The sequence below is a fragment of the Coenobita brevimanus genome, chromosome 26 (genome assembly GCF_032717465.1).
Source record: "Coenobita brevimanus isolate Jiangsu-jjx chromosome 26, ASM3271746v2, whole genome shotgun sequence".
Taxonomy (NCBI): domain Eukaryota; kingdom Metazoa; phylum Arthropoda; class Malacostraca; order Decapoda; family Coenobitidae; genus Coenobita; species Coenobita brevimanus.
The window spans coordinates 9504594-9523788 of NC_136979.1; the positions used below are offsets into that span (position 1 = coordinate 9504594).

Genomic DNA, 19195 nt, shown 5'->3' on the forward strand with positions numbered 1-19195 from the left:
AGTAACCACTCATTTAATATGTGATGGTTCAGACTTTATTGCACATATCCATTTGGCATGGAATCACACAGACTCTGAAAATGTTCCACTTTAGTCGTGCATCCACATCTTGATGGCTTTTGTTAGGCAGGACACAGATGAAGTATCCTGAGAATTCCCGATGTCACTAACCAAGGAAAAACTGCCACTTTTCACCATATTATTTAATTTTCGACATCAAAGTCGGTCTACTAAACTCCGTTCATTTTATTTGCCCTCTGTGTCACTAAATGGAAGGGAGAAATTATAACAACATTATTTTAGTCACTGCTGCAAGGAAGAGAGGCTGTATTATAGTCAAAGAAAATAAAGAAATGGTAGGCTGAGTCTACCATCTCGGTTTGCGGACGGTTATTATTCTTTCCTTCCTTAAATATTGATATGCTTTATTTTACATCCACTTCATGTATTTGTCAATCAAAACAAATAAACAGTGTTATGAGAAACATGTAACGATTCTCTATTAAGAAATATTAGCACGACACGGCTGAAGATCGTACGTTAGGATTATAAACAATAACAAACTCACGTGTGTCTACTGCCCCGCTGGACCTACTGTACAAAGATCATGGAAAACCGTTGTAGAGAAAAATGGACAGTGCCTAGACTGAAGTATTTCTTGAAGTCTAGAGGAATACCCTGTTCAGGCTACACCAGTGGTGTGTTGTTTTGACTTTTTGTACGGTATTTTGGAGCCCTCGGCATCGTGGGATTTCGGCCGGCGGTCTCGTCTGTGCACGATTTCGGCTGTAAACATTGTACGATTTTCATATGAAAAACTTTGTAGATTTTCTTCAGCATTTTGGAGATGAAGCATTATTCTTTTAGAAAACTAAATTATATGGGTTTCAAAAAAGATGCAGCTAGAGACTTGTACATATGTGATGAATGCTGTCACACCCGGTGTGCCTTCACGGCTTCTATAATAACGTTTTCCTGCATTTACCGCATTAAAGCATATCTAGGAAATCGGTATAACTGCTAAAGAATAATGTCATGAAGAACTTACGTACGGTATATCATTAACTATCACGGGAGAGATTTTTTAAAGATATGCGACTTCTGTGGTCTATGCATGAGTAGCCCGACTTCCATATTGAACTATACCTCATACCAATTAATCTGGCCAGGCATGTATGGCAACACTGTTCCTGCCGAGATTCTGATTGGCTGGAGGTGTTTGTTCGATTTCGTTGTTGCTAAAACTGACACTCTTTTTATATTCAGATGTGATACTGAGTTTGTCGACAATACAATCGTCAAAAACAATAAGAAATCCGTTATATACTTATCAACAATGAAGTTTTCGTAGGAAGATAGAGATATGAGTCAACAAAGTATTATAACAGTCCAAGTTATAACAGTCCAAGTCAAGGTCAGCATTAGAACAATTCCTGTAAATCTCCGACACTCCGTATTATAACAGAAAATTAAGGAAACTTGCTTAATCTAAGCGTTGGTATAACATTTAAATTTTAAGATCAGTCCGTACAGTGATAATAGAGGAGATATAATGAAATAGTTTTCCTTTAGCCTACTTTGATTTCTCCCGATTATTTCAAACCTCCCTCCCCGCAGAACTCGTCTCTCATTAGAATTTTTAATTCAGAGTTGTGGCACGATTTAAGGATGCGGACTGATCTTGAAATTTAAATGTGTGTTATATCAACGCTTGGATTAAGCAGGTTTTCTTAATTTTCTGTTATATTACGGAGTGTCAGAGATTTAAAGGAATTGTTCGAATAGCTGACTTTGACTTGGACTGTTATAATACTTTGTTGACTCATATCTCTGTCTTCCTACGAAAATTTCATTATTGATAAGTATATAACGGATTTCTTATTGCTTTTGGCGATTGTATTGTCGACAAACTCATTATCACATCTGATAATAAAAAGAGTACCAGTTTTAGTAACAACGAAATTGAACAAACATCTCCAGCCAATCAGAATCTCGGCCGGAACAGTGTTGCCATACATGCCTGGCCAGATTAATTGGTATGAGGGTTTTTTTTATAGCTGGCGATCAATGGCAACGCTTGAGTTAGTGACGGTGGGAAAGGTTATGTTTTATGTATGACCAAGCATTTTCAAGTGGAATTAGGTCTTGGCTGTCCTCCAGTCATTACATATTGTGAAGACTGTTATCACTTAAACACTAGAGCACTTTGGACCAGTGACACAGTGCACCATCTTGTATAAAGATGTCACAACCATGACTGCCATAATCTGCATGCAAATGCTCTCCTGATATCTGACATCTGCAAATACCGGTCACTGTTCAGTTATAACACTCTTTGGAAGAAAATACAAATTACTTCTCCCTAGGAAGGTATTGGGCACTTGCGGTCGATGGTGGTCTGCTGGGCGAGGTTCTTCACTTTTTGTACAAATTATGTAAATACATTATGCTATCTTGCTTAAGTTATTCTAATTAGGGACGACAGCTGATGTATATGGAAGTGTTCCTGACTCGTCTGGTTCCCTTTCATATATTGATGGCCCCTATATTAGGTTGTGCCTCGACTGACAGTCACCAGGTGATGAGTGCAGGTATGTCATGTAGAAAGGCATTACTTATCTGCAGTCGATGGTGTTCTCTTGGTCGAGGCTTTTTGAATATTAGTGTAGGTCTAGTTATTTGTCTCGTAGGATTTAGTGTAGGTTAGTGATTTGTCTGTTAGGTGGTTAGTTTTAGGGTCTTTAGATTAGGTATTTTTTATTATAAGCAATATAAGGTTAAAAATATAAAAAATAAATAAAAATAAAAATAAAACTACAAACAAATAATAAAATAAAAATTATTATATATATATATGTACGTGTTCATGAAAGTGTGTATGTTCATATACATGGATGTGTGTGTATATATATATATATATATATATATATATATATATATATATGTGGGCCTCCGCGTCCAAAGGGGGTCAAGTGCCGGCCTGGCCAGTTTTGTGATAGCACCAGAGAGCACTAGTTTAACCCTTCCTCTAACGGTTGGATGTGGAAATCACCTCCTTCCGACACTGGACATAGGGTTGAAAGTCGTATTTCGTTCAACATTACCACGTCCAAACCTGCACGCACTCGACTCGAGGCAAACTCCGCGTCCAAAGGCTAGGATGTCCAGTGTTGTGAGTGTGGCAGAGGTGTTCGTGGTGGCGGGGTAAGTGTCTGTGCAGGTGGAGTTTGTGTTCCTGAAGTCCGGCCACTCATACATGCCCTGTGATTGAGCCTTCAGCAACATCGAAAAGAAGATCAGGAAGACGAACTACCTGCCAAGTACTAAGGATTACGCAGATGTAATAACATCGGCTGTAACAAGGATGGCCTGGATGGACGACGGATTATGGATAATGAAGGAGGACTGTGGCACTACATGGGACTATAGTGTCACACCTCACCTGCCCTGACCACCCCAGCTGACGACCCAGGCCTGGATATTGGACAATGGAGTACGGATAACGGAGGAAAACTATGGCACTACATGGCACAACATGGCACTACTGGAACTGTACTGCATTCTTCACTATTAATGGGTGACTATGGGCATTAATTTTGTGTAAAGAGATAGAAAAAGTGTTGATGTGTGTGGGGGAAGAGGGGGAATGTTGTGTGGGCTGTATTATTGCTAGTAGTGGTAGCATTAGTAGTTGTAGTAGTAGTAATAGTATCATTTTTGTCCGGTATTATTATGATGCTTTTATGCTGCCCATGCTATCGACTATTGTTAACAGTATTAATATTGATATTATTGTAATAATTTGCAACAGGAGATGCTTGTAAAGTTCATTATGGGTGCAACATTATGCAACTGTAACAAGCAATACATACATTATTTTTCATAAAATTCATTATCTTCTATCAGATTCATACACTTCAGGTGTTAAGCTGTAATTTGATACCAAAATGAGCACTGGACGTCAAAAACTAACGAAATTACAGTTGCAAACACTTTGTTGACCTTTACAAGCCTCTCCTGTAAAATTTTATTTTTGGTGCATGACCCCCTTTGGACGCGGAGGCCCACATATATATATATATATATATATATATATATATATATATATATATATATATTTGCCTTAATGACCAGAGGCTCCGGCCTCAATGGCCGATAGGCAAAAAAAAAAAAAAAAAAAAATCTCCCCATAACACCACTAAGAGAGCCTTAGATCATCAAATGGTTTGCGTGTTTCATAGTGTTCCTGGTAACTGATGGACGCACCTGCTGACTCTCTGGATGCCGTCCCTTAGCACCACTCATTTTAACACACTGGAATGAGCTCCCATCAAACCAGATGACCTGCCCACTGCTCTGGTGTCCAAAGGCGATATCTGTGAGCAGATTCAAAATGAGCCTGCACATATTTTCTGCATCATGGCAACAGATCAGTTCATCTCTTTTTGGAGATCATGTTGAATGATGTGGTGTGATACATTCCTAGGATATCAGAGTGATTTCCTTGTAACTCAGCTGCTGTCATACTATGGGCCTTGAGTACTTCTTGCCTCAGAAGGGTACCCTGTATGTGTGACCTTACAAGTCTTGTGTGGATGACTAGAACATTATTTTAACTGCAGGAATTGAACAGCTGGTACGTCATGTAATGAAGCCTTCTGTCTGCAGTGTTGCACTTACAGTCTGGCAGGTTCTTTAACAGGGAACTTTTCTTCTTGTAAAGTGAGGAGTCTGATCTTTCCCTCATGTGACATGCCCTTTTCCAAGCATCTTGAGCAAGGAGTGGCAAAAGCTAGGGAAGTCTACAGAAGAAAGATTACACGGGTGAACAGACCGGAAACAGTGCACATGCACCCTCCTGTGATGGGAATTCCATGAGCACTGAAGGTTTTTGGCAGGCAGAATGTGACTGGATCTGGGAGAATCACCAAGTACAGTCAAGCATTAATTGGTGAATTTCAGAGGGATGAGGGTTGCCTGCGAGTGTACACACATTAAAAAAGCTGCAATCTTTATGCCCTGATACAGTGGAACCACCTGGAAATGTTATCCAGTCACCTTTCCTTTATATGTATGCCTGCTGTTATTATCAGCACCTCTTAAGGCCTGAGGTTCATACAACAAGAAAAGTAAACTGTCATTCAGAACTATTTGCCTTAGGAGGAAAATGTGAACAGTAGTTCTGTTCACAGTAAAACCACTAGTGACCTTCATAAAGATACTTTTTTCTTACAGTACTGTACCTGCGGTATGGCTCCACATAAGCATATGCTTACCTGTTGTCAATGAGTCTGCTCGACCAGCAGACGAAGACCGGAGTTGAGCAACAACAACAACAATGTCACCTTATACCAGCACGTATCGAGTCACAAAAACAAGATTCTCCGCATGAGCATTCCTTTCAGTATGACCACAATGTTATATGTCTGTTCACTCCAGAACAGACATTAACAATATCAAGAGAACGAAAGAACTCTACAAGCACAGTGCTGGTTGGTGTCAGTAAGCTATACCTGAAACATGTACAGTAGGACCACACGGTATCCAGACCATCACAAGCATCAGTAACTACTCAGATGCAGATTATATAATTCCCAGTATTTGGAAACATGGAACAACCATCAATATTTTCAAACCAAACAAGGGCCCAACACACTTTTCGTCAAACAGACCCATAACAAAACGTAGCATGCCATCCAAGATTGGTGAATGCCTGATTCTTAACAAATCACTCCTCATGGCTCCCGTGCTCCCTCATAAACAGACTTCAGTGCACTACACTCCACACACACACATTACACATCATACCTGACAACAACTCCGTGAGAGACGCACAACGTACCCTTTGTGCAACAACAGACGTTCATGCAGCCTTTGATGCCACTCCCCAACACAAAGGTATTATCAAAATCTGCAACACCAAATACTGGCTTGGCAACCTATCTAGTAAACAAACAAATGTTACACTCCAGGGCAAGTCATCATGAACATGAAACTTTCCTGACGGAGTTTGATAGGGCTTCAATCTTTTACCCACACTTTTTCAACCTATACATGCATGAATTCCTACAGCTCAGTTGCTCCCAAACATTGCCTCATACGCAGATGACATTACCAAAACAAACACCACATCGCAGTCACAGCCTGCATGCTGCAACAAGACTACCTTAACACACCTCAGGAATAGGCTGAGAACAACAGGCTGATAGTCACTCCAGGCAGGTCCACCACCACACTCCTCATCATCAGGAAGCATTAACACAGGTGCTTCCCCAACACCACGCTTAACAATGTACCTGTGTCATTCACAGTCATGTACCTTTATCCATGAAGATTCTTGGAATGACTTATGCCACTGGACTGCCTTCTTGAAGCACCTACAAAACTGCAAGAGGCAATGCATCCCCTGGCTCACTGTGTTAGGACTCCATATTATAATTACAAATCATAATAGATAGATAGATAGAGAGACAGATAGAAGCAGGGAGTCAGATGATGAGAAGGTATTGTGTCTGCGAGAATCGAGCAATGCTAAACATGCTTACACACTCTTAACTCAAGGAATGCTTTATAGGCACACGACAGCGCCTAGTGACCATACACACACATACACACATACTCACACACAGGCTTCTAGAACTTTCCACTCACAAGGAACACACGTGATACGTCTCCTGTTTCACCAGAATTTAGGAAAGAGAGGGCAGAAAGAAGCTAGCCATAGAAGAGACAGGTCGCAGGGAGAAGGGCTTAGCAACTTGAGAGAGAGACAGAGAGAGCGAGACAGAGAGATAGCTAGTGGGACTCTACTTTATACTTCGCTCTGTGTGAGAGATTTGTTAATATTTCCAAGACAAATAAAAATAGTCCCATACTATTCTTTACTTGTCCTGTCACTACATGACAAATGGAAAAGAAGATTAACTACTCACGAAGCTACTCAAGTATAACAACCGCTCAATGGGTAACAAAACGAAACACTCTCCCAGCTCTGCGAATAGTTTATCACATCATTGAGATCCTATGCCTCCCCAGCATGAGCTTATGTCCTGCTTAACACACATTACAACATCCTGCAGACCAAAGACGACAGAACAACGCTTAATGCATCATCATTGGCTGCTCCAGTGTTACTTCCAGAGCTCACTTACAAGTTGGAACTAAGTTTTCCCTGTCAGTGAATAGATTACATGAGAGGCACGCAATTCTATGCAGCAGCCTGTGCTAACACACAACACCCTCGTTATCATATGAAGGAACCATACAGTAAAACCAAGCACATAAATCAACCATCACACAAACATTACCAGACGCACTTCAGTAACATCCCTCCTCCAGACATTCTAACACTAGCATTGAAGAAACACCTAATTACACATTTCACGCGCAGGGCTATACAGCTTTTCAATAACAACATATATTGCAAGTCCCCCCTTCCAACATCCACCCGTCAGAGATATCCTTAAATATATCTGATAGAGTCTATCTAGTTAGCGTTACATCAGGACATCACCCAGCTGTCCTCAGTTACCAGCTTAGATTTTGGTTGGGTGGAATCACAAACGACACTTGCTTCACTTGTAGAGTAGGGCCACACAATATAACCCACAATATGGAGCACTGCATGACATACCATTCTGAGATGCAGACATAACAACAACAATATAGGATCCTATGGGATGGCCTCATAGGGGCAGTTGCTTACCTGTGGTCAATGGGTGTGCTGGGTCAGGCATAACTGAAGTGGAACAGCAAGAACACTAACTTAAAAGAACATTTACTTCTTGCCCTCAAACTAGTGTGCATCATCAGAGTACAGATAAGATATTGTTATCCATATATGGCTGAGGGTTGTACAGGTTGAGAGGAGGGAAGAAGACTGAGAAGGGTCTCATGTGTAAATGTGACGGGAAGAATGCCCAGAGGCAGACTGAACATGTGGAGTAAGGTCCTGCAGTGAAATGGCTCAAGAAAGTGAAACATGGCTGGCTATAATTGGATGAAAGGACCTCCACCATCCAGTATGGTCAGTAGATCCAGCATGTAAACACAAACTTCTGCAGTACACCTCGCAGCGCATTCTGAAACAAATGGATTTCTTTGTAACGGATAATCTCTCAACAGTAATATCGCTTTTATTCAAGAAATATGGAACTAAAGACTAGAAACCTGTAAGAGTGTTCCCTCTAAGAAAAAATACAAACAAATAATAGAGACCCAAGTTCAAGATCCATTCCTTTTTAGATACCTGGGCACATTGCATTTAAAATAATGGAGGTCATAGACAGTAGGAAATCAGACAGAGGGAGACGGTTCCAGAGCATACATGAAGACTGGGAATAATGCTTAACTCTTTCATTAGAGGGTTGGACAGAAAAGGGATGAGGGTTTGCTGCTAGACGGGTGCTGTGTGCCCGCCATAGAGGTAGAGGGATGCAAGTAAACAGTTCAGAGGAGCAGTGACCAATGAAGTACTGATAGAAAAGCAACAAGGACGCAACACTGCAGAAGTGAGACAGAGGCTGAAGGGAGCCAGTAAGAGGAGGAGAGTTAATGAAACAAAAAGCCTTTGACTCCACCTTGGTGAAAGAGCTCTATGCGGGTAGCCTTACCACACATGAGACGTGTACTCAACACAGAGGCGAATAAAACCTCTGTTTAAAGTTGGTTTAGCACACCTATCACTTGGAAGCGGATTTTACAAGAGAGGTAATATGATCTTTCCAGGATAAATCCCGAGAGAACGAAACCTCAGTTATGTTTAAAGATGATGTGGATTGATTTGGATATCGTTATAATTTAGAGAATAATCCAATGGTAGATTTTGCTGGATCAAAAGATATAAGAACTATGTTTTCGATGCGCTAAAAACAACCTGATTACTCCATCCAGTGATATGATCCAAGTCAGGCATCAAGTGTGCCATAATTTCGACCTACGTTTGCTGAGGCAACTGCTGAGATGGATGCTAGGAAGCAGATGGAAAGGTGAAGGGTGAAGACATCAGCGTATGAGTGGATAGGGTTAAATGTATAATCCAGAAGGTCACTGATGAATGGAAGGAAGAGAATTAGTGATAGGGCAGAGCCCTGAGGAACACCACTATTGATAACTTCAGGAGACAAATGGTGGCTGTCTACAACAGCAGCTACAAAATGACCAGAAAGGTAGGAACAGATAGAAGGATAGAAACCATATGAGGGTAGTTTGGAAATTAAATATTTATACCAGATCCGATCGAAAGCCTTTGAGTTGTCAAGTGCAGTGACAAAGCATTTGCCAAAGTCGCGAAACGAGGATAACCAGGAGTCTGAAAAGGTAATAAGACAGTAAAGACTGCCAGTGGAGCATCCCTGGAGGAACCAATACTGTAGATCAGAAAGAATGTCGTGCTAGGAAAGATGCTTTAAAATTGTTTGGTCAACAATGAAAATACAGGATGTCAAAGCAATTGGGTGATAGGGGGCTGGGAATGGTCATCCTTCTTTGGACAGGATGAATGTGGGCAAACTTCCAGCAAGGAAAGGTAGACGCTAACGAAGGTGGAAAAGTTTACCTAGGGAGGATGTAAGCACAGTTTTTGAGGTCAGCAGAAGGGATCCCATCAGACCCATACGTCTTGTTTGTAAAGAGGCCAGTGATGGCAGTAAACACATCAACTGAAGAATTTTCAGTGTCAGCCAAGAGGAAATTAGAGGAAGGAAATGATGGAGGAACAGCATTAGAATCGTCTAAGGTGGAATTGGAGGAGAAAGTCTGAGCGAAGAGATCTGCTTTATCAGCAGAAGAAACAGCTACAGAGGTATCAAAGCGGAAAAGAGGAGGGAAGGATGATGAAGTAATTAGATAGGTTATTGGCAAGCTGCCGGAAGAAGGGGGAAGAATTTGAGTCAGAGCATATAGCACGAATTAGATTATTTTTAGCAGAGTGAAGAACAGACTTAGCACGGCTTCAGGCAGAGACATAAGAGAGATGAGATTCAGGGGTGGGTTAGCTCTGGTGCCTTTTTAGGCCTTCTCCTTGTTGTGGACAGCATTGGAACAAACCAATTAGATTAAACCAATTGGATTAAACCAAGTTTTTATTTTCATCAGTCACACGATAAGAGAGGAATGTATGTGTCCATACCCAAGAGAATAACCTCCGTAATGTATGAACCACACTCACATAGCTCTCGCCCATGGAAGCAATAATCATTCCAGAGAAAATCAAAGAAGTACTGCTTGTCAGCCTCCCAGTCAGCAGCTCCAAAGTGCCACTGTTGTCATTTCTCGGGAGGATCCACAGGCCTTATTAGAGCGATAGGACAGGTTAAGGTGATAAGGTGATCAGAGGAGTCCAAGGAAGAAAAAAGATTAACAGCATAAGCAGAAGGATTAGGTGTATGAAAATGCTTAAACATGTTGGAACTCTCTCCAGGGCAATCAGGGATATGGGTAGGATGCTGAACAAGCTGCTCTAGGTCATTAAAGATAAAGGAGATGTAGGTTTGTTCACCAGGTGGATCTGTGAAAGGAGAGGAAAGTCAAAGGTGGTGGTGAATATTGAAATCACATAGAATGGAGATTTCAGAGAAAGGAGAAATTGATAGGATTTGTTCCATCTTAGAAGTACGATAGTCAAAGAATTTTTCATAGTCAGTAGAATTAGGAGATAATAAATGCACAGCACAGGTAAATTTATTCAGAGAATTACAGGCTAGCCGAAGTCAGAGAGTTAGGAATTTAGAAGATTCATGTTCAGCAACACGAGAGCAAGATATGTTGCTGCGTACATTTACACAACAGCCACCTTTGGCTTTGAAGTGAGTTTGGAGAAAGTAAAAGGATACGGAGAAGGGTTCGCTATCAGTCACCTCAGACAGCTGAGTCTCAGTGAGGAAGAGAAAGTGAATTTTAGAGGAACGGAGGTTGTGTTTAACAAAGAACAAAATTGAGGAAAGGTCACGAATGTTGCAGAAATGAACAAGAGGTTCGTTAGACAGTGGTTCCGTGCATCTCATTTGGTCATCACGGGGAGAGGGGCGGATGCTGGGGGCTTTTATGGTCCCCCCTCCTCCCGGGGACTCCGAGGCTGGGGGATGGGATGCCATTTTTGCTTATTTTGGAATAGGAAATGTGGTGTGCAATGTGCATGTACTTTGGTGCTGACAGAGAAAAGAGTATTGGAGAGTATGCTGGTCTACTCGCTGTTATTGAAATACTGAAGAAGTTCAACAAAATGGAATTGTCAGAAGCTAGTCCCAAGGGCTGATGAAACTTGAACTCCATATCTCCCTGTCATCAGTTTTCCATCCAGCTATAGGGAGTAGGGAGTACCACTCTGTTCGACTGGTACTACGGTCTACTCCTCACACTTTACATTTCATATATTTTACGGACCTAAGCATAGAAAGCATCATATTTTGTTGGACAGATCTGATTACTGTAACATATATTTTTTTTTTTTTTTTTTTTAGATCATGAATTATCTTTTCTTTCAGTTTAATCTTCACACTCTAAGCTTCTCATCATAAGTTATGTTGATTTCCTCTTCTCTGTTTAATTATTGTCATGAACTAATACGACAATGTCTTTCTCCAGCGTGGTGTGCCAGCGTTGGGTTTCTCTCCAATGAACCACACACTAGTGTTGCTGCATGACCACAATGAATACCTGAATGAGAAGATTTATCTACGTGGCATCCAAATTTACACCTCCATCTTGCTTGCAGTGGCCAACCTCAAACCTTAAATTCATTTGTTTTCCTTGTCTGTATGGTTTGGCTTCTTATTCTTCCACAATACAGGCAAAACTTAACTTTCCACAGTTTATCGTTGCATTCACGGTGACTTCAGAATGTCTGTTTGAATGCACTTGGCAAGCATGAATGACAGTATACTTGAAAGAGAACGGCCAAAGGATCAACCATGAGATATGAAGCTTCTTTCATAATGACATGTGTGTCCAAATTTCAAAGTAAGTATTATAGTAATGGTTTTAACAAGTATTATCCCTCTTCTTATATGTTAAAAAAAATTAAATCAAATTACTCTGGAATATAAAGTAGTCGAGATGCAGTGCGGATAATCGCTCTGACAGAACCATGCCAGTTTCTTTTTACCATCTGACTGACTCGTTTCTTCCCTCACCTTTGAGTGCTTACACTAGCTATGACTGGTAAGTAATACTGGTAATCTATATACACCTGAACGTGGTTAATCCAGGCATAATATATAAATATGGGGCATACAGATTTGCAATTTGTTAATTTTCTTGAATAAGTTAGCTGTATACTGCACTATTGGCCTAAAGAGGTAATGCCAAGTGTGACTGCAAGCTTGGTAATTAATTATCCACTGAGTCATCTATCACTCTGGCAGGAAAACGTTCAGCCACATGCACTGAGTCAAAACTCAGACTCGCACATTGTTACATATTTTATTTAACATCTCGGATTTCTTTTTCCCCCCAGCTTTTTCCAGCACTTATTGTGATGTACCCAACAATGTCGGGCCGGTATCGGCATATAGAGGTACTAAGGGAAAACGGCACATTACGCCGCTTCCTGACCATAATATTTTTATATCGGGACAACTGATGTAAAATTTGTGTAGGGCTGACTTGTTTTCCGACACCGAGTTTAAACGATGACCGTAAACTGGGCCGATTCCTGGCCAGATTTTTTTTTTTTTTTTTTTTTTTAATGGACCAATTGATGCAAACATGTATTGGACCGAAATATAAATTAACTTTTTTCCAACTCTGGGTTGAGAATGGAAATAACATACTGATTCGATCTATGTATTGATGATAAAGCCAATACCGGTATCACAAAGCTAACAACCAATTGATACAATTAAACGCCATCAATCTCTGAATATTATCGTATATAAGAGACTGGATCAATGTTTTATAAAATATCAAACTTTGAATAGAAACGGGAGATTTCCACAAGCAGCTGTCGTGCTTTAGAACAAAGGTTAGATATTTGATAATGTTTTTTTTGTAACTGAACTGATGTTTTCAGCTTACTAGAATTAAAAGAGCAGTGGTATACACTGACACGATATCTATATATATATATATATATATATATATATATATAGTCAATAAACTCGTCAGATTTGCACAGTCATATAGAGGTCGACCGTGGCTCAGTGGTAGTATGAACACCTCTGAAGTGCCCAGGTTCGAATGGTCAGAATCGAAACTCATACCGGATAGTGAATTTCAGTTGTTTATAGTCAATTTCAGTTGTTTTATCTCGAAAATTTCCTCACTTGGTTGCAGTGCGGGACCCCGTAAGGCGAGATTGCGTCGGCATGGCAATGGTGTGTGCATTGATTTTCCACTCTCTGAATAATAGTCAGATTCGGGAACTGTGATAGGCGTTTAGAGGCAAAGGTTCGGATCACGATAATCTGTTTTTGTTTTTGCTTTTTGTTGAGGATTTTCTTTTTATATGAAGGATTCAAAGGCTACAAGCTCACAAAATAATTCTCTCTAAGTAAGAAAAAGTTTCAAAGATCCATTAATTTCAAGTGTTTAGACACACTGACATTTTGTAAATTGGCCCGATTACTTACACTCGAGTAAAGCTCTATAAATCCCGAATTGAGGCCAATACATCCCGGGGTGCAAACGTATGACGTATGTATGTTGGGCCGAAATCGCCGGCCTGATTATACTCGTACATCATTGGTTCGATATATTAAAAGTCGGAGTACCAAGACTGGTAAGATATTGGCCCTTTCACATTATGTCTGCTGAGTAGTTGCTGGTTTTGGCACTTGCTTTGGCGTCCAGTTCATAGAAAACATTAGATGTACTATACCATGGCCAAAGTCAGTATGGAGATTCCTTTATGAGGAACGATGACATCATAGGACTGATCAGTGATTGACTGAAATATATCAGATGCAAAAATGCTGAAAGATTCCACTGCTTCTTTAAAGGCATGTCTTCTCTTCATCCCAGTGCCCAGTTGTTGTGGCAGCATCCATGGCAATGTTACAATATACTGATTTGTAGAGAAGTATTTGTAGGAATGTGTGGTAATGTAAATGAGTTCTATACTAACCATGGGAAGGGATATATACTTGTGTAAATTATTGGAAAATTAAAAAAAAAAAAAAAAGTGAAGTGCGGCAGTCCAGAACAATTAACCCAATGGCTGGATGTACTGCACACTGTATATAAAAATAATGTTGTGTCGCTTATTTACACTTCATTTAGGAGGCCCCCACACCATACTGCCGTCAATGCAAAGGTCTGACTATAACCCATCACAATAGCTTCTGACTTTCAGTCATGCCTTTTTCCTACCCTGATTGGACGTTGTTATGACAGAGTGCCTCTAGGTTTCTATTTCAGTGGTTGGTTTCATGGTCTTAAGAGCTGTATGGACGACATATCTGTATAACTCGTGGGTATTAACTGATTTGGCAAAATTCTTTATATATACAGGGATCATTATTGTTTACCTTGTGGCTGGCAAAAGTATTTCTTGTTGAACTTGTTTTAAAATAAATCAATAAAACCTCTTTTACTCAGTTTTTTTACTTTTTTCTACTATATGGCAATAAAACTAATTTGCATGAATACTTTGGATGAAAGATGATGGTTTCACTACCGCGCTTTTAAGGCATTACCCCGCAGGGAAGATTGGTTGCCTGCGGTAGATGGATCTGCTCAACCAGACCTACTGGATTTGTTCAACAACAAAAGCAACATTATCAAAAAAATACAGTTAACTCGAAGACTGAATAGTCTAACTGGAACATTCTAACTACTAGACCACCAGGCTTCTCTTAATTTTACACTGCATATAAAAACCATTGTAAAAATTATGGGTTTCGAGCGTAGCCATGACTAGAGGATGATGTTAAGTAGCTTTTTATTCCATATAATTTGTATTATGTGCTGAATGGCAGGCTAAGAATAGTGGACAGCGATCCTCAATGGAGTCCTCAATTATTTTAGCCTGATAGACCTCCCTGTAGTTGCGGTGCACAACTCTGAGGTTGACATTATCATACCCTGGCAACCTACCTGTCAACACTGCGTCCAATTTCGTATCATATACACAAATCATATTATACACGAATATTATCATACATGATCATATAATACACGAATCACATGCGTATCATATTATACATGAACTCGGAAGCACTGTTGAAGGGTACCGGTAGGTTGCCAGAGTATGATAATGACCTCAGAGTCGTGCGCCGCGACTATAGTGGGTTGAGAGGGCACTCTTAGCCTCAGGTTTTTTCGTCCTGGTTTTCACTCCTTTGCTCGTTTTTCTCTTCTTCCCACTTCCCCCGCGAGGAGGTGGTTGCTATGTCGAGCCCCCCTCCCCTCTCCCTCCCTTAGGAGGGGAGGTGGTCGTGACGATTCCATGACACCGACACGGAATGATGCCCGAACTGACAGGCCCCAGAAGCGTGCCCCGCTTGACATCAGTGTACATATACATAATGCTAGTTATGTACGAATTCACACCCTCCGTTCAGTGTCACTGGCTAGTCTCAATTGTTTCATTATCAGGAAGGTGATTGATGGCTGTGTTGGTGAGGTTGAACGTGTCACCAAACTTGCTGACGGGGACCTCCTAGTTAAAACGGCAAATCCATCTCAGGTTAGAGACTTGCACAAGCTGCGCAAGTTTCATCACCCTTATGACGTCCAGACGACCATTCCGCACCCCATGAGTATCTGGAAGGGTGTTATCACCTGCAGGGATCTCATGTGTATGGAGAAGGACATCATACGTGAACTCGCCCAACAAGCTGTCACTGATGCCCATTTTATCATAAGATTTGTGGAAGGCATGAGGACGAAGACGGCTACCCTTGTTTTGACTTTTGGCAAGATCACGCTCCCTGATTTCATTAAAGTTGGTTATGAAATTGTTAGAGTAAGACCTTACATCCCTAGCCCACTTCAATGTGGTAAGTGTCAGATTGGCACAGTACAGAGGCGTGTCAGGCTACCATTTGTGTGTGGTAAACGTGCAGGTTATGGTCTCATTGCAGACGGCTGTATATCCAAGACAGGGTGCTGTTTTCAGTGTAAGGGTGCTCACTCCACCTCCTCGAGGGAGTGTCCTAAGTGGAAGGAGGAGAAGGAAGTCTGCACAGTGAAGGCAACCATGGGTATCTCCTACTATGAAGCTAGGAAAAAGGTGCGGGCGTTGCTTGTAGCTCCCACACTAGCTACCTCCTGTGCTTCGGCGGTGATGTGCTCCTGTGATGTGTTCTGTCGAGACACAAACTGACCCTGAGCTTGTTACTCGCGCCACTCGCTCTGCCTCTGCAACTCGACCTGTTTCCCGTTCCACCCCTCTCACTGATAGGCTATCCCTCCAACTTCTTACTCTCGGGCTGCCCATACTTCTCAGTTGGTAAAGCCTAAACAGAAGTAAAAAAAGTAAAAAAGAACTTAATATTACCACCCTGAAACCGACACTTCCTCATGTTTTTCCTACTCCTACTCCAGTGAGGGAGAGACGACTTAATAGCTCTTCCTCGGGGTAGTCTGGGAGCCTCGTAACTAATTAATCAGTGGAGGTTTCCGTTAACAAGAACTGGGATCGGTTCCCCGGTTGTCACTCACCTGACGGCGGGCGATCAAAGAAAGTTAATCACACAGGCCCCTCCTGTAAGTCTTAAACCATCATGTTCCGTATTATACAGTGGAATTGTAGGTCTGTTGGAAATAAACTACAAAATATAAGTCTTTTGCTAGCTTTACATAAACCAGATGTTGTCTGTTTACAGGAGACGCAACTGAAGGATCATCCTGATCCTCCTCGGTTCAAATGCTACCATTCGTGTAGAAAGTATGAGGGTCATGAGACTGCCATATACTCACACAAATCGCTCTCACAAATGGAAGTGATGATGACTTCTGCTCTGGAAGCTAGCACATGAAAGGTGAAATTTGGCAACACGTATCTATTTGTTTTATTTACCGTCCTTCCCGTGGTCCCATTGATGGTGATGCTTTCACTTCATTTGTACATCAACTTCTGGGTCATAAATTAATTTTAGGCGATTTTAACGCCCATCAACATCGATGGGAAAGCTTGAGGAGTGATGGTAGTGAGGAACAAGTAGCCGACCTATTCAAACCTCTGTCTTCTAAACGATGGTAGAGCGACTCGTGTAGATGACCGCACTGGCAACATATCATGTTTAGATCCGTCCTTGTCATCTCCCGATATACACCCTAACATCTCTTAGGACCCGTATGATGACTCAATGGGTAGTGATGATTTTCCTACATGTCTTTCTTATTCATGGGATGATTATCAGCCCCCCACCACCTAAATTTAACTTTAAGAAAGCAGATTGGGGGTACTACTCAAGGGTCACCAATCTAGATATATTGGAAGATAACACCAGTGAGAAAGTTGCACACCACTTCCATTACACATGCAGCTAAGGCTGCTGTTCCCAAGACATCTACTAATCAACACAAGCACAGAGTTTCGTGGTGGACAGTGACACCAGATTGCCGACAAGCAATCACTAAGCGTAATAGGAGATACAGGATTTTTGAGAAACTGCCAATAGAGTCAAACTTTATTGGCTACAGTGCGACAAAAACCGAGGTCAGGAGGACAATTAAAACAGCCAAACGGAATAGCTGGCATAGTTTTGTGTCCACGGTGAATCACACCGTCCCACTAAGTCGGGTCTGGTCCACCATCAATGTACTTAACAACAGGTGCACCCAGTCACCAGTCATCACACTTGAGATGACCAGAAATGTCACTGACGATCCCGTGGACATTGCCACTACTATTGCCAACCACTTTGCTCAGTTAAGCGACTCAGCCACTTACGAGCTTTGCTTTCTCCACCATAGGCACACGGCTGAGTTTAGACTTTGCCACAGAAGATGTAGATACCAGCTACAACTCCGAATTTACACTAGATGAACTTCTCCCTGCCCTAAAATCCTGTAAAGGCTCCAGTCCCGGTCCATCAACCATTATGTATGGCATGATTCAGCATCTTACTCAGGCCAACTGGAGTAAGCTGTTAACGGTGTACAGTGAGACGGCGGCGTTTCACACACAGTATCGCACATTTCCAGACTCATGGTACTACATGCATGTAATACTGATACCTCGACGGGATGGTCGCCTTACGAGTCTTAGTTCATTTCATCTTATTGCACTGACTGAGTGTCTGTGTAAGGTCCTTGAACATATGGTTAATAAAAGCTTACTTTTTGTTTTAGAGTCGAAGGGTGTGTTAAATGATCAACAGAGTGGATTCCGTAAATGCAGGTCCACTCTAGATCACGTAGTGCACCTGGAGCACTACATAGCCGAGACTTGCCAATCGCGAATTCATGATAGGAATTTTTTGGATATGCAGGAGGCGTATGATATGACTCGGCGAAGCGGAACACTATGTAAATTCTACGCTTATGGTTTAGGAGGCAATTTGCCCATTTTTCTGCAGACCTTTCTTACTGACAGAACGTTTTCTGTCAGGTTCCCCTGCAACGTAATATTGGACGTATTTGTCCAGGAGAACGGTACACCACAAGGAAATGTGCTTAGCCCTTCTTTATTTAGTGTTATCATTAATGACATTCTGTCGTCCGCTTCCATTCCCAGGATGCTTAAATACTCTCTATGCTGATGATTGTGCAATGTGGCCTTCTCCCTTCAATGCACAATCCTCGTCACAGCAGGTTAAACTGGCACTTGAATCTGTTCATTGCTGGGCCCTGGAGTGGGGTTTTAAATTTTCTGGCCCTAAGTATACCGGTGTCATTTTTACTCGTAAACTTAACGTGCCTCCATTGCATTTAACTTTAGATAATCAGCCGATACCTTTTCGAAATTCAGTTAGATTCTTGGGTCTACATTTTGACAGCAGGCTCAGTTGGACAACACGTATTAACCATTTGCTTGCTTCTTGTGGTAAAAAGGTTAACGTCCTTAAGCTTCTTTCCAGGAAATCGTGAGGAGCAGACAGAACGTCTTTATTGATGGTGTATAAGTCCGTTATCCGTTCAGAACTTGACTATGGCTCACAAGTGTATGGGTCGGCATCGGATGCTGTACTCAGCAGACTGGAAGTGCTTCAGAACGTGTGATTGCGTATATGTCCTGGAGCTCTTCGGTGTACCTATGTGCTTCCCCTCCATGTACAACGAGGACACATTATTTTCGCACGGTATCACC

The 19195-nt window shown here is 41.5% G+C and overlaps 2 protein-coding genes across 2 annotated transcripts in view; both read left to right on the top strand.

Annotated features, from left to right (window-relative positions):
* LOC145394180 (aminoacylase-1-like) overlaps positions 1–11796 on the top strand; it is a 113316-nt gene extending 101520 nt beyond the window's left edge. The window contains exon 9 of the mRNA XM_080268163.1: positions 11584–11796. Within this exon, the coding sequence (XP_080124289.1) occupies positions 11584–11733 (150 nt within the window). The 3' untranslated portion in view covers positions 11734–11796. The remainder of the gene's footprint in view (positions 1–11583) is intronic.
* Positions 11797–15385: 3589 nt separating this feature from the next.
* LOC145394154 (uncharacterized) lies at positions 15386–16264 on the top strand. The gene has a single exon (XM_080268133.1). It carries the CDS (start codon positions 15386–15388, stop codon positions 16262–16264), a length of 879 nt encoding a protein of 292 aa, XP_080124259.1.
* Positions 16265–19195: the final 2931 nt, after the last annotated feature.